Source organism: Mauremys mutica, chromosome 4, assembly GCF_020497125.1.
Source record: "Mauremys mutica isolate MM-2020 ecotype Southern chromosome 4, ASM2049712v1, whole genome shotgun sequence".
NCBI classification, from domain to species: Eukaryota; Metazoa; Chordata; order Testudines; family Geoemydidae; genus Mauremys; species Mauremys mutica.
In genome coordinates, this window is record NC_059075.1 from 133,352,032 (window position 1) to 133,366,751 (window position 14,720).

Here is a 14,720-nt window from a genome sequence, read left to right on the forward strand (position 1 = left end):
TTAATCTTTAATTCCTTGAGAATCCAGGCCAATACTGGAGGGTTGGCAACCCTAGTAAGGGGGCCAGATCTGGGCCGGGAACAGAGCTGCGGCTGGGGGCCAAGGCTGGAGGGGCAGGAGCTGGGAGTGGAACCAGGAGTAGAAGCCATGGCCAAGGCTGGGGCTGGGGTGAGAGCCAGGGTCAGAGCAGAGCTTGGGGGGGGGGGGCAGAGCAGGGCTGGGTGCCACTCCCAACGTGGGCTACCTCAGACCCTGCTGCCCCCCACCCCAGTTTGGGGACCTCTGATTTAAACACACTGTCTCTGCCTACATTAATTGCAGCATTAAAGGGACAGCATCAAGTCAAAATGGATCTGAAGTCTGTGCTTTGGGAGAAAAGGCTTAACGACACCTAAGACCCACAGGCCCGTTTCCTGTCCCGTCCTCTGTAGAGAGGGACTGAGCTGCTCCATGATTTTGCACTCCCATCGCTATTGCTATGTGATGTGCATCAGACCATTGAGATCATACCACACTGAACTGTGACCAGGGTCTCAAGACTACATTTATTAACTCAACCCTGCCCCGGCCTCTGGCAGAATAGAGAGTCAGGGGATGGACAAAGTGACAGAGTCGGGCAGTGTTGGTGTAGCCATGTTGGGCCCAGGATATTAGAGACAAGACAGGTGAGGTAATAGCTTTTATTGGACCAACCTATCTGGCGAGTGAGACAAGCTTTTGAGCTACGCACAAGATTTCTTCAGGTCTTTTCCCTATCAGTCACTGGGCAGCCAGCTGAGGCCGGCTAGCGTGGAAAGAGACACTGGCTAGAGCAGGAACAAGGGCAGCTTGTTAAAACTACTTGGAAGGGGAATGCTCCGAGCCAGGTAGTGACACCGAGCAGAGACTGCTTCCCTTAGGAGCCTAGATACCTGCCTTGGGATCACCTGGGTGGGTCCCCACCTGCGGAATGGCTGAACCCTGGTTGAATGGTAATTGTCTCTGCAGGCCGGCTCAGGGAGGACTCATCAGGCTCAGGTAGGCTCAGGCCCAGAGGTACAACACAGAGAGAACAGCATCAGGAATATGGGTGGGTTATGAAATTATCTGTTTTATTGTACTGCTTGACAAAGGAAAAAAGACAATACACCCAAGTAGAAAGAATACAAATGTATTTTCCTTCAGGTTTTAGACAGACAATAGGTACAAATGCTTTTGTGAGCAATTAATAGCATTTGGGATGTTTAATGAACCCAAAGGGAGTGAGCACATGGGACAAGATGGAATCCTGAAGACACGCAGAGGCAAGGTGTCTCCTTTACTGAGATAACACAGGATAAAGCCCTTTTCGGAGGGCGGTGGGGGAACGGACACTTCAGAACACCGGCCCCGAGCATTTAATTCCTCACTTTATAAACTGTACTTATGGGATAACTGCGACCTGGAGATGTTATTAAACACCCCGGAGATCACAAGCTTACCAAAACCATCTGCCTTCAAAACAGAGCTGCAAGTTTAATGACAAGAGACTTTTAGTGCCACTTGCTTGTAGTCTGGCCTCATCAGATATTTTGGCACTTCCAAGGAGAATGTGGAGGCAGGAAGGAAAGTGAAAAGGCCGAGTCATCTTTGAACCTCAAGGAAGGTCCAGTTCACGTTCTGAGGGAGAGGAAGTTATTTAATCCAAACTGGTTTCACTAGGTCTAAAGAGAGGAGGTTCGCTCAACTCTGAGCTAGCTTAGCCAGGAAAACCCTCCACGTTGGGAGATCCAAAAATACAGAGTGAGCCCCCATGTCTGAAGGGTTTTTATGCAAGAAAACAGCCCAAGTGGGAACACACAGGGGTACCTGGGGCAGGTGGAGTATTAATAAGGAGAGTTACGCTGGGAGTTCTCCTAGAATAGTAGATCTTCCTCAGCTGTGGGATTTTCCATACACAGAATCTTTAGTTGAAGGGGCATCCAGGTTTGCCCGTTACAGTCACTCAACAGATGTCTCTGTTTCAGGCGTATTCTGCAGGCACCAGTCTGACGTTACTTGGCACAACCTGTTCTCCAAGCCTCCGTTACGCTGGCTCTAACTCTAGCTCTGGAAGCTGTCCTTGTCCTGTGCTCGTCACAGTCACTGGTGGCATGAAGGGCCATACACAGACCCTTGGTGGCTGGAGTCTGAGAAGGCAGACATTTATACCATTCCGTTCCATTAGGATGGGCTACTTCACCTGGGAAGAAGAAAGAGAGAAAGAAGGACTCAGAAAACGCTGAGGGACAGGGAAACTTACACATGGAGTAATAGCTAAAGCAAGACGTCAGTGCAGTTTCCACTCCCGCGTATGTCAGCATCTCAGAGTATCTCCACCCATTTCCATCACACCAACACTAGGAATGCAAGAGCTCAGAACTGTCTTCTCACACGCCCTCCCGGGCAGCCTGTGGTGTTCCCGGCTGGGTCAGACGACCATGAAGCTCTCCCATTCCCGTGGAACGTAGGGGACGGACTTGCTATTTCACCTGGGAGCCATTTGTTCCAGGGCAGCCTGCAGAGATTTCCGGAGAGCTGTGTGGTTGAGATCCAGAGCACCAGACAAATGTCTCCGATGGGCTGGAGTAATCTGTGAAGGAAGAGGGAAAAGAAGCTGTTTAGGCCTCTCTGGCTTTGATTCAAAGGAACGGTGGCTGGTAAGAGTTAGTTTCTTTCTCTTCAACAACCGAGTTCCACTGAGCTACGTGTTACCCTGTGTTAATAGCCTGAATTGGGAGCCCAACTGGAGACGCACTGGGCCTGACTTTCAGAGGTGCTGAGCAACTGCAGCACCCACTGATTTCCATTGGAGCTGTGGGAGGTGTTGTTCTGCAGCACCTTCCGTCCAAGAAATACTCAATGCCTCTGAAAAATGAGGCCCTTGGTGTCTGACGCAGAGCTCCCCAAAACGGCAACACCCAAAAGCAGGGGCCACTTTTCAAAATGTCCTTTCCATGCCCCTCCAGCAGGCAGGAGCTCAGAAAGGTCTCAGCCAAAAGGCCCAGCCTGAATACACTGCATAGAACTCAATGCATCTGCTTGCTGGGGTTCCAGGCATTCTAACAGTTCTAAACCTGGTGCTTAAACCACTGAGTCCATTGTTCAGAAGGGGTGACTGATTTTGGGCCTTGGGCCTGGTTTTCCAGAGGTGCTGAATTGTGGGTGCTCAGCTCCTTTGAAAAAATCAGGATTTAAGTGACTCTTCCCAAGTTCCAGGTGGATCAGAACTGAGGAATTCCAGATGCGCCGTGTACAGTCAGTTAAGGCAGGAAGTGAAGAAGAAAATCCCATCCAACTGAAAGGTATTTACACTGAGATCCCTTTCACCAACGAGATGGCGCAATGGACACCCTAAGCGGAGCTCATGTTTGTGCAATTTCCTCTTGGCCCTGTGCACATAAAAGCAAGACACCCCCTTCCCCACCTCCTGGACTCACAGCTCTCAGTCTGGACTCACATTGCTGCTGTATATGGTCAGCACAGCCATCATCAGCTTGGTGTAACTCATTGACCTAGCAAACTCCTGGGCCAGCCGGCACAGTTTCAGGACCAGGAGGTTAAAGAGCTCAGGGGCCAGCTCCACCTGAAAGAGAGACGTGGACATGGAGCAAGGAGAATACAAGGAACAAGGGCCATCTCAGACACCAAGTGTCCTAGACTGGCTCACTGCAGGTTCTGGATGAATTGAACCAAAGAGCAGTCAGCACCCACCAACAGCAAGGGCACCCAAATACCCTGGGAAATTGCCAGGTGCCTGAAGGCGGCATGGGAGGGACACAGACTGCAGCTGCCCTCATCTGTAATATGGAGGAACTGCCAATGAAGACTATTGGTCCCAGCATGCAATGCTCCATCTCAAGCTACACAGCCTAGACATGGTAGCATGGGCAGTGGATAATAACTGTGGTGGCTTGGGTCAAGGTGGAGTCCTGCTCTGGGGGGAGAGAGGACTCCAGGGCATCAAGCCGGCACCTTTCGTCACTACTAAATTCACACACAGGTTTTTCAAAAGGGTCATTTAAATAAATCAGGAGAGAATGTGTTTGCTCACCTGCCTTCCCAGCAATGTCTGCACAACAGTGATGAGCTCCTCTGACCATGGCATCTCAAGGACCTGGCTGGAGAGGAGAATAAAGCCAGGGCTACACTAGAAACTCTGGCTGGTATAATAACGTTGGGTAGGGGTGTGAATAATGGTGACACGTTTATACCAGCGCAGACGGAGTTTTACCTCTTACTTTGTTAGAGGACCTGGTATAAGCTATGCCGATAAGGGAATTCTTTTGCCAGTAGAAGCTGTGTCTGCACTAGGGGCAGTTTGCGGAACTAGCTAGACCAGCAAACCCTTTCTAGTGTCGTCTATGCCTGAGAAAGCGACATGGCTGAACTGCGAGCACTGTTTGGAACAGATCAGTGCTAACTGCCCGCCCCTGCTCGCACAGAATTCTCCAGGGTATACGGCCCTCATGCTGGCCCCACAGTTCCCATGTGTGCAATGGAGTGGATTGTGTGCATCCAGGACAGTACCTGGCCCTCAGTCTGGAGTGAGCGAGGACTGCCTGCCTGAACCAGTGGGCGGGATCATACCCTAGTCATTCCTGTGCGAGGGGACACAGAGTGGGTAGAAATTCCTCCCCTTCTATAAGCATTTACCTGAGTACCAGCCTCACATACTCTGGCTCCAGGCTGTCCTCTATCAGCTCGCACACTAGCTTTGTCCGCTCGGGGCCTGCAACGACAAGATGGCAGCATTGGCCACAAGCAGTCACATCCCATCCCCTTCCGCCCGCCCCCACAGTCAGCTCCACCACCGCACACTGGGCATGTCCTCACAGCCCTGGCTCCTTGACCTGCTGCAGGGCAAAGGCCTTGTCTGCCATGCTGGAGAGAGTCTGGCTTCCCCCTGGCCACATGGATAGAATAACTGATACCAGTCCTGGTCAGAGAGAGTCTCACATCCAGAGTCCAGCTAGGGGCTGTTGTGTCTCACTCCAGACATGCCACTCAGGGCCTGGTGTCAGAGGGCACCGCTCCTCTCAGGTTGGAGTAGTGCCACCTTACACCAGGGCAGAGCTCATCCCTTGAACCAGTGTTCTGGGGCAGGGGCTCCTTCTCCCACTCAGTCTGGATCAGGAGTTCTCAGGCATTCGCACGCCCTGGGCCGGCAACAACCACTCACAACCAGACTGCTTCGTTCACTCCGGAATACACAGTGCCTGTTGCATGGGCGATGTGAAAGGAGGTGCCAGTCAATGCTTGACAGGGCTTTCCCGGGCACTGAGGAGCCCTAACTCTTAGGTGACTTAGCAGGCTGGTTGCATCAGAGATGGCGAACAGGAGCAGATCTGTGGTCTCTGACTGTAAGAGACAATGACTGGTGACCCACAGATCAGGTAACGCAGCTCTCCGGTGTAGTGAGAGCAAGTTGGCTGCATGCCACATACATCCAGCCGCAGAGGGGCCCTTCTCCCTGTAGGACGAGCTGTGAACTCACCTGCCCCCGAGGCCTGCAGGACTGGAGTGAGCAAGGCACAGCAGACTGGGCGAGCATACTTGGAACAGAACGAGGTCAGCGCAGCCATGAGATGACGGGAGGCCGGCTGGGCCAGCGAGAGAACCTAGGACATGGAAGAAGATGCAGAACAAATACAGCTTAGCATGGAAATGCAGGCCCTGTCGCCTGGACCCTTTCCATCCCTGGGCCGGTCAGTGAAGCCCGGGTGTTTAAGGGGCCTACAGGGGGAATGTTACCAAGTCTAGCGCATACCATTTAGAAAGGGCACAGTCTCCCCTGCTGAAGGGGAAGGGAGATCAGAAGGAACCAGCACCCGTTCCGTGGTGTTTTGCTCTATTCTCTAAAGTCAGGGGATGTCTTGGGCACAGGGCACAGACTCTGCTCCAGCCAGGCCGAGGTCCCTTTCTCTGCTGCTCGGGCCCTTTGGCACTGTTGGCAACCAGTGAGCTCACAGAGCAACACCCAGCCAGTGCCATGGGCAGTGATCTCAGATCCAAGCTTGACACCCCTACTGGAGACCCCATGCCTTCCTCCCACCACATCATCTGCACCAGCGACTGCAAAGAGTTACAAAAGGATCTCACAAAACTGGGTGACTGGGCAACAATATGGCAAAAGAAGTTGAGTGTTGATAAGTGCAAAGTAATGCACATTGGAAAACATAATCCCAACTATACAGAAAAAGTGATGGGGTCTAAATTAGCTGTTACCACTCAGAAAAGAGATCTTGGAGTCATTGTAGATAGTCCTCTGAAAACATCCACTCAATATGCAGCAGCAGGGAAAAAAAAAAAAACTAGCCAAATGTTGGGAATCATTAGGAAAGGGATAGATAAGGAGACAGTAAATAGCATAATGCCACTATATAGATCCATGGTTCGCCCACACTTTGAATACCCGTGTGCTGTTCTGGTGGCTGCTTCTCAAAAAAGATACACCTCTACCCTGATAGAACGCTGTCCTCGAGAGCCCAAAAATCTTACTGCGTTATAGGTGAAACTGCGTTATATCGAACTTGCTGTGATCTGCTGGAGCACGCAGCCCCCCTCGCCCCCCGGAGCACTGATTTACTGCATTATATCTGAATTCATGTTACATCGGGTCACATTATATCGGGGTAGAAGTGTATATTAGAATTGGAAAAAGTACAGAGAAGGGAAACAAAAATTATTAGGGGAATGGAATAACTTCTGTATAAGGAGATATTAAAAAGACGGACCGTTCAGCTTGGAAAAGAGACAACTGAGGCAGACAATATGATACAGGGCTATAAAATCATGACTGGTGTGGAGAAGGTGACTAGGGAAGTGTTATTTACCCCTTCACAGAACACAAGAACTAGGGGTCACCCAATGAAATGAATAGGCAGCAGGTTTAAAACAAACAAAAGGAAGTATTTCTTCACACAGCGCAGAGTCAACCTGTGGAACTCGTTGCCAGGGGACATTGTAATGGCCAAAAGTACAACTGGGTTCAAAACAGAACTAGGTAAGTTCATGGAGGATAGATCCTTCGATGGCTATTAGCTAAGGTGGTCAGGGATGCAACCCCATGCTCTGGGTGTCCCTAAGCCTCTGAGTGCCAGAAGCTGGGACTGGATGACAGGGGATGGATCACTCGCTAATTGCCCTGTTCTTTCCATTCACTCCAGCATCTGGCATCAGCCACTGTTGGAAGACATGATACTGGGCTAGATGGACCATTGGTCTGACCCAGTATGGCTGGGTTTTTTGTGATTCCTTTCACTGGCTTTCTGGCTCTTCCTGGAACATATTCATGCTCTTTGGTTCATGTCCAAGGCCGCATGTGACCTCGTCCCCATCTCCACTCACTTCCTCTTACTCCTTACGCTCCAACCCATCGTCCCGGCTTCTTGACTTCTTCAGCTCTCTCTGTCCCTTTCTCTCTCCTTCCCATTCTTCACCCAGAGCCTATCAGGTTGCTCCCGATGGTGCTGAGTCGGCAAAGTCTGACGCATGCGCTTAGCTATAAGCACGTACATGCTTCTTTGCAAGAGGGGAGCCCATGTCTGCAAATCTTTACCCTCTTCTTATCCACCAAGGACGGTCTCACTGCCTCCTCCTTCAAATCCACCTCTGCTGCGAATCCTTCCTGTGCCCACGCTTGCCCTGGGCTCAGCACCGGTTCCAGCTCTTGGCTCTATCTCAGGCTATAAGCCCCTGGGGCAGGGCCCATAAGGTTTTAAAAGATTTAGCAAAGGGCTGTGTACATTTGCAGCATTCAATAATTGGTTTATAAGAATGGTTCCTACGGGATGGTTCTGTCAACAGCAGGAACACAACTCAGCACAGACCCCCAAGTTACAGCCATCAACACCTTTGTAACTGTGGGCCTCGGTGGCTCAGGGGATTGGGGATGAGCGCTAGCACCGCTCACCAGAAAGTTGTTGGTTCCAGCCCAAGGCAGCAGTCGCAAAAAGGGGTTATCTGTAACCCCACAAGCAGTGAACTGGTGTCTTTTAGCGCAGTTCCTAGTAAGCAGTGACAATGGTACAAAACCCATCAGCACTGGCCTTGCGAGCTGGCTCAAGGCTTAGAGAGGTCAAGGACTGGCCAGGTTACGGAGCCTGAGCTCCTCCCCCACCCGTATTGACAGAACCAGTCGGGGAAAGTTTACCCTGTCACAGTGCTGCACCTGTTCCGTACAGGCAGGACTCCAGTCTCCAGGGATTCACCAGCATGAAACACAACATACAACCCCTTCTCTCCCCAGAAGGTGTGTCTATCAATCAGGAGAATGGATCCTGGAGGATACTATCTCTGGGGGCCATCGGTACCTACCCGCTGGAGGAAGAGCTGCTCCGTCAGCACCGCGGCGTTAGTGTAGCTGAGCTTGGGCGTGAGAGCCAGCAGCCAGGTGCAGAAATGTACGAGGACATGTTCCGGACGCTCTGAGAGCTGGAGTAATGAGCACAGTCCCTCCAGCTGGAAGAGAGGCCATACAAGCATTACTGATGGCAGCAGGACATTTCCCAAGCACCCAAGAACGAGGAGAGGGATTAGAGGCTGGTTCCCTCAAGATGATTTTTATACGGGCTGCAATCGGCCCCCTCCCCGTGTTACCATTGCCAGCTCACCTGGCCAGGGGTGCATTCATTCAGGATCTGCAGTTCAGGAGGGACGGTCCCATCTGTTTGCTAAAGAGAAACAGGAGATCAAATGGGCCATTCAAATAACAGGTTCTATCCCCGTTCCCCCAGCTGGTTTCAAAGGAAACCGTTCTCTGCCGCTTAACACAGAAGTTTGGACAGACCCAGGTTCAGAGCACAGCAAAGCCACAAGATGTCCAAGAAGAGCAGCATCCGCAGTGACATCAGCCCAGATGAACACTTAGAAAGGGAATCAATTCTCAGGTGTCAGGGGTTAATCAAGTAACTGCTGGAGGAGCAGGGGGGGTTGGATGGGTTCGTGGTTCTTAAGGGGGCAGTCAGGGGGCGGGAAGTGGGAGGGAGCAGATAGGGGGCAGGGGTCAGGCTGTTTGGGGAGGCACAGCCTTCCCTACCCAGCCCTCCATACAGTTTTGCAACCCCAATGTGGCCCTTGGGCCAAAACGTTTGCCCACCCCCGATGTAGCAGCAGGACTGCCCTTTTCCCAGTACAGGTCACCCCCTCCACCTCTTCCTGCAAAGCCTGTCTTCTTGGATCAAATGCATTCCCTTTCTGGAGCCCCTGGTTCAAGCTGGTTTAGACCAAGTGCTCCTAGTGGCAAGGCAGATGCAAATACTTACATTTGACTCCCTCTCTAGCAGCATCTTCAGTCTAGGCACGTGCATCTGGGAAAAACATTTTAAAAACAGTTAAAGCCTAGAAAGAACAAAAACCCCAGGAGGGAGGCAAAATTCCCAAAGCCAGCCAGATAATTCCCCAGCCCATTTTACTTCCCTTTTGATTTCTGGGATGGGACAAGGGAAGGCAGAGAATCAAATCTCAGTGCTCTGGGCCATTTCCTTCATTCTCCTGTTCTGAACTGTGGTGTTAAGTTGCTGCATGCTGTTAAAGGGCTGCTGTGCTTCACCCCAGAAGCAGCTGCATTTCGGTAGCGGGCAGCAGGACCCCTAAAAATGCCACAAGTAGTTTGCAATCAGTCAGCAGAGCCCTTTGGGATCTATGGGTGGGAGGAGGTATATCAATGGTAGCCATTATTCCACTTAAAGGCAGCCATTAGTAGCAGCCGCCTCTGGAAAGAGAGACAGCTGCTGAAAAATGGCTGAGAAACTGGAGTTACAAGATAATCCCTTTCACACCTACACTGTTTATTCCCAAAGAGCAGGCCCTCGGCTCTAGGCCCCACTCCTGCCAGTGTTGCTCCACAAAGCCCAATTTTGGTAGACTTTACGGTACAGGACAAGTATCAACTGTTCAGTGCTGCTGTTCATTGGGCAGGGGATACAGCGTCACCAGGCGAGGCGCGGAGAGGAGAGAATGGGGAGCTCTATTGGCCATACTGCTTTGGATATTGGCAAGGCTGGGTTCTGCATTCTGCACTTGCACTGAGATAACTCACTTAGAAGGAATTCAAACACTAGCTGGTACCTGCATAAAATCAGGGACTTTTGCTGCTGCGTCCCGCTGGGAACCCTGACTGGCCTCTCTTGTCTCCATGACGGCGTCCGGCTGGGCATTTTCATTGGCCCCCCTGGTTTGACTCTGAATGGACCCATGTCCAGATGCCTCTATACCAATCTCATCCTCCCTAACACCAGCTCCTTTCACCAAGGCGCCTCCTGCCAGAGGTTCCAGGTCTAACTCCTCCTCTTCCAACCGGGACCTTTTCCTCTGCCTCTCCCCCTCGGGGTCCAGACTTTCCTCAGCTACTTGCTTGCGTTTCCTAAGCTGAGATGCAGAGTCGGTCGCATCCCCAGCTGGCCGGAGTTCAGGGCCTGGATCCTCCTGGATGAACCAGCTCCGTTTCCTTTCCAAGTCCAGTTTGCTCTGAGTGCCACCCACAATCTTCTGGCACAGAGTTTTAAGCTGCTGCCGGCACGTGTCTGTCAGTGGAACCGGAGTCCAACAGCTCCTCTCTTCTCTCAGCCCCCTCTGAAGTAGATCCCGCAGGGCCTGCACCCAAAGGTCTGGGCTGGGATCTTTCCTGGTAGCCTGAAGCAGCTGGCTGAGGCAGTCCTTCGGCACGCTGCCCTGCACCATGTGTAGCAGGGAGAAGAGATTTCTCTGGCACAGCACGGGAAGTAGCAGCAGTATCGGTCTCCTGAGCAGGGGGCAGAAGTGGGGGGCGGGAGAAGGAGGAATGAAAGAAATTCGCTCGTAGACCTGCTCCAGGGAAAGGGTCAGGTGCTGGGTGCTGCCTCCAGAAGTCCTAACTCACCGTCCGCTGGGGGGAAAAGGAGCAGGCAGAGAAGCAGAGATGGGCTGCCCGGGAGTCTGACAGGGTCAGATAGAGCGTTTATAGAAAAAAGGATCTGGTCTCGGCCCCCTCTTGACCTGAAGGATCCCCAACGTTGTGACCACACGACGGCCCCGCTCTGGAACTGGGCACTTTCTGTCTGTCTGCCTCACCTTCCCCGCGTGACACAGGGAACCCCCCTGCCTCCCGCGGGCACTGCAGCAGTTAGTTATGCAGACACGTGTGTGCAAAGCATTATTAATACACAGACCAGCACGTTGCTTCTACTCCGCACTCAGGGCCAAGCTTGCCCTCTTTACTCAACCCACACTCCCAGTGCAGTACATGAGCAAGAGGTTTGGCACTCCAGGGCTGGTCCTGAACGACGCTGAGCTGCCTCATCTCCCACGGGCTTGAATGGGAATTAAGGGCAATCAGCACCATGAAGGATCGGGTCCTTAAAGGGCCAAAGCAACTGCCGGACGGAGAAGTTATTGCGGGTTTTCTAAATAGACAACGTAAGCAACTCACAGGGTGAGGGTCCTCTCGGGCCCCCGCAGCACGGGCTCTTCAGCACACAAGGTCTCGGTGAAGATCTGCCAATGGAACGCCTGCCCCGGCGCGTCGCAGGCCCGGATGCGCTGGAGGGCTCGGAAGGCAGCCAGCGCCCCGCACGGCCCGGACGTCAGCGTGTGGAGGAGGAGACGGGAAGGCTTGTCAAACCTCTGCAGCCAGGGAGCTGGGGGAGCTTCCATCTCATCGGCCCTGCAAAGGACACATCCAATGTTGATGGGGCACATTCCAAGGCCCCCCGGCGATGCAATAAAACCCCAAGAGCAGCCAGGAGAGGTGAGGGGAAAATAGGATTTGCCATATATTGGCTCAGGCCATAAACGGGGTGCATGTGCATCTAGTATGGTACCCAGCATCCAGATCAGACCACTGGGTTGTCTAGCCCAGTACCCCATCTCCTGCCATAGTGGATCCAATCATCTTGTCTCCTTCCATGTACCAGCTGAGATAGTAAGATACCCCAGGAGACAGATGAGGCCACCGGTCTGCCTAGTAAGATCTCCCATCTCCGAGAAAAGCTTCAGAGCAGGGTGAAAACATCCCACGACGGACTTAGCCTATTGCAGAACGCTGCCTGGGGAAGGGCAGGAATTCCGTCCTGACCTGCTGCAGTTGGCTTCTGGCCTGGAGCACTGATTGGATTAGCCTTCTCCTAGGTCCCCTAACTATCACTGGTCATAAAATCACGCAGCCCCTTTTAAAATCCAGCCACGGCGTTTGCCTCAGTGACTTCCTGTAGCCGTGACACAAGGGAGAGGAGCGGCAGCAGCTCACGAGCTAACACAAAAGATGAAAAGCAAATTCATTTTGTGTAGACAGCTCTTGTCACGCACAGCACCCCCCCTACCCCTCAGCTACCCCCAAGACAGGGCTGAAGAGATATGCCCTGCCAGGTGCCTGGCACACAACGCTTCAGCAGACAGTGAACTCCATAGAGCCCTGGACGGCTGTTTTCCACACTGGCTTGGAGGTAGGAGCAGGGAGCTGCTGGGCATGGCACCCACGGTCAAGCAGGGCAGTTACTGGAGCCTAGAGGCAACCTTCACATTGCAAACACGGCACAAGGAACGTCTAATGCAGGGGTTCTCAGACTTTTGTACTGGTGACCCCTTTCACACAGCAAGCCTCTGAGCGCGATCCCCCTTATACATTAAAAACCCTTCTTTATATATTTAACACCATTATAAATGCTGGAGGCAAAGCAGGGTTTGGGGTGGAGGCTGACAACTCGCGACCCCCCATGTAATAACCTCACGACCCCCTGAGAGGTCCCGATCCCCAATTTGAGAACCCCTGATCTAATGCATAACAAAAATATTCCACCTGGGGGCCACATTTGGGGCCAAGTGGTTTATTTGCTTTACAAATAAGAACCCAGAAATGCACCCACAGAATCTGCAGAGGCCTTGTTTGCAGGGTTTTAATAATACATAGAAACCAGGTCACTGAAATCCAAGTCCGCTCTGTTCCACCCACTAGACCACGCTGCTGTGGTGCGCACAGGGGACAGGAGGGAAAATGTGGCCCTAAGCAGGTTTTGTGCTGGGAATGGCTTCTGGGGGAGCTCCCAGGTCCCCAAGGAAGCCTCTAAAATCTCAGGACTCTTGGGCAGTGCAGGTGCCATAGCTGTGGATACCACAGAGCCCCTAACCCCAGAGGCTAAACCCACAAATGAAACAGGGCGATGGGTGCTGTCCTGACAGCCCACGAACGAGACGTCAGCTCTCCAGCCGCACGGCCATCAAAATTCACCCAGCATAACTCCAAAGAGATCAGCGGGATGTGGCACGGCCCAGTATGCCTGAGAGAGATCAGTCACGATTTAAGATCATATAATGTCCATTTTTATCCCCACCCCCACGACTGCAACATGGAACTGGGGGGAGACACAGGGGACCCCAGGCTTTGTCTAGACTAGGATTTCAAAGGTGTGGGCTAATGTGTTAGCAGCTAAGAATTGCCATCTCAACCTGGATTATGCGTCCCTTGTACACCTATTCACCAGCACCTTCCAAATCCTAGCCCGGACTGTGCCCAAGAGGGAAATCTCAGGCCAAAACATTCAATCCGGAGAGTCTGCAGGTCTAAATCCATAGCTAGGCTCCACCACAGAAGAGGCCTGATTCTGTAAGGCAGCGGTTCTCAACCAGGGGTACGTGTACCCCTGGGGTACACACAGTTCTTCCAGGGGGTACATCAACACATCTAGATATTTGCCTAGTTTTACAACAGGCTACATGAAAAGCCCAGCAAAGTCAGTACAGACTAACATTTCATACAGACAATGACTTGTTTATACTCCTCTGTATACTACACACTGAAATGTAAGTACAAGATTTATATTCTGATCAATTTATTTTATAATTATATGGTAAACATGCAGAAATCAGCCATTTCTCAGAACTAGCGGCTGTGCCACTCTTGTATTTTTATGTCTGATTTTGTAAGCAAGTCGTTTTTAGGTGAGGTGAAACTGGGGGTGCACAAGACAAATCAGCCTCCTGGAAGGGGGACAGGAGCCTGGAAAGGTTAAGCCCCACCGCTGCTCTAAGGCGCTGAGTACCTGCGGCTCCTATTAGCCTCCATTATAGCACTGACCATCAGGCCACTGACTCTGGATTTAGCAGCCTGCTGTGTGAATCCTTCAGCTTCCCCGCTCAGCACACCAGGGAGGCCCCAAAGAGAAGCTGCAGCCAGCTGAGGGTAGCTGCCAGGGGGTTGATTTCCCCCCTACCGGGGCCTCGGAAGCGAAGTCAGCTTCAGCATCCGCTCTGCACAGCATCCATCTCTGTTAGGGCCCAGCTCCCACTGGGGCAGCATGTTCCACTTCCTGGTTCACAGGCCCTGTCTTTTCCTTCCACCCTTAAAGGAGCAGCGTCCCTCTGCCACACACCCCAAAACATCCCATGCCCCCAACACGCAGACCCCTGTCCCTGCTCCCCTGCCCGCCCACAATCACTCACCGTCATTTGCTGAAATGCCAGGGGAGGACACGAAACCTTTGCTTGCCGGCGTTACATCATTAGACCAGTGCTTTTAAGATCAAGGGATTTCAGGGGCAGGCAGGAAGGGGGCCGTACGGCCCACCCAGAATCAGAGCCCACAATCTCATCTTTCCTTCCCTCCCCCCAAATCTTGAGACCTTTTTGGCACTGCTATTGTGTTTGTTGGAGGGTCGCTTGATTTCTGAACGTCGCGTCTGCAACACACACGGACTTTGCCAGCTTGAATTCACCCAAATTTATAGTGAGGCCAGTCTGGCCCCAGCTGC

At 52.2% G+C, this 14,720-nt stretch overlaps 1 protein-coding gene across 4 annotated transcripts; it reads right to left on the minus strand.

Annotated features, from left to right (window-relative positions):
- Nucleotides 1–1,075: 1,075 nt before the first annotated feature.
- On the minus strand, nucleotides 1,076–14,431 carry LOC123370185 (Fanconi anemia group E protein-like). Of its 4 annotated transcripts, none has more exons than XM_045016482.1 (12): nucleotides 14,413–14,431; nucleotides 11,408–11,641; nucleotides 10,069–10,741; nucleotides 9,264–9,308; nucleotides 8,613–8,672; nucleotides 8,317–8,460; nucleotides 5,495–5,618; nucleotides 4,654–4,729; nucleotides 4,052–4,118; nucleotides 3,458–3,583; nucleotides 2,490–2,590; nucleotides 1,076–2,200 (listed from the first exon to the last, which is right to left on the minus strand). In XM_045016482.1, the coding sequence occupies exons 2-12, from the start codon at nucleotides 11,629–11,631 to the stop codon at nucleotides 2,197–2,199; spliced, it is 1,644 nt and encodes a 547-aa protein (XP_044872417.1). In that variant the 5' UTR covers nucleotides 11,632–11,641; nucleotides 14,413–14,431; the 3' UTR covers nucleotides 1,076–2,196. The 4 variants fall into 4 exon arrangements, with proteins under 4 accessions (XP_044872417.1, XP_044872416.1, XP_044872414.1 ...); XM_045016481.1 differs by lacking the exon at nucleotides 14,413–14,431 and adding an exon at nucleotides 14,048–14,292; XM_045016479.1 differs by lacking the exon at nucleotides 14,413–14,431 and adding an exon at nucleotides 14,013–14,292.
- Nucleotides 14,432–14,720: the final 289 nt, after the last annotated feature.

What these genes read in the sequence shown, in the direction of transcription:
- LOC123370185 (XM_045016479.1), bottom strand. Translation starts at nt 14,050, where the DNA reads ATGGTCAGTGCTATAATGGAGGCTAATAGGAGCCGCAG. An exon ending in CCCGAGAGGACCCTCACCCT is followed by an intron (nt 10,742 to 11,407) that starts GTGAGTTGCTTA and finishes CCCCCTGCTCAG; the next exon opens with GAGACCGATACTGCTGCTAC. An exon ending in TATGTGAGGCTGGTACTCAG is followed by an intron (nt 4,119 to 4,653) that starts GTAAATGCTTAT and finishes TCTCCTCTCCAG; the next exon opens with CCAGGTCCTTGAGATGCCAT.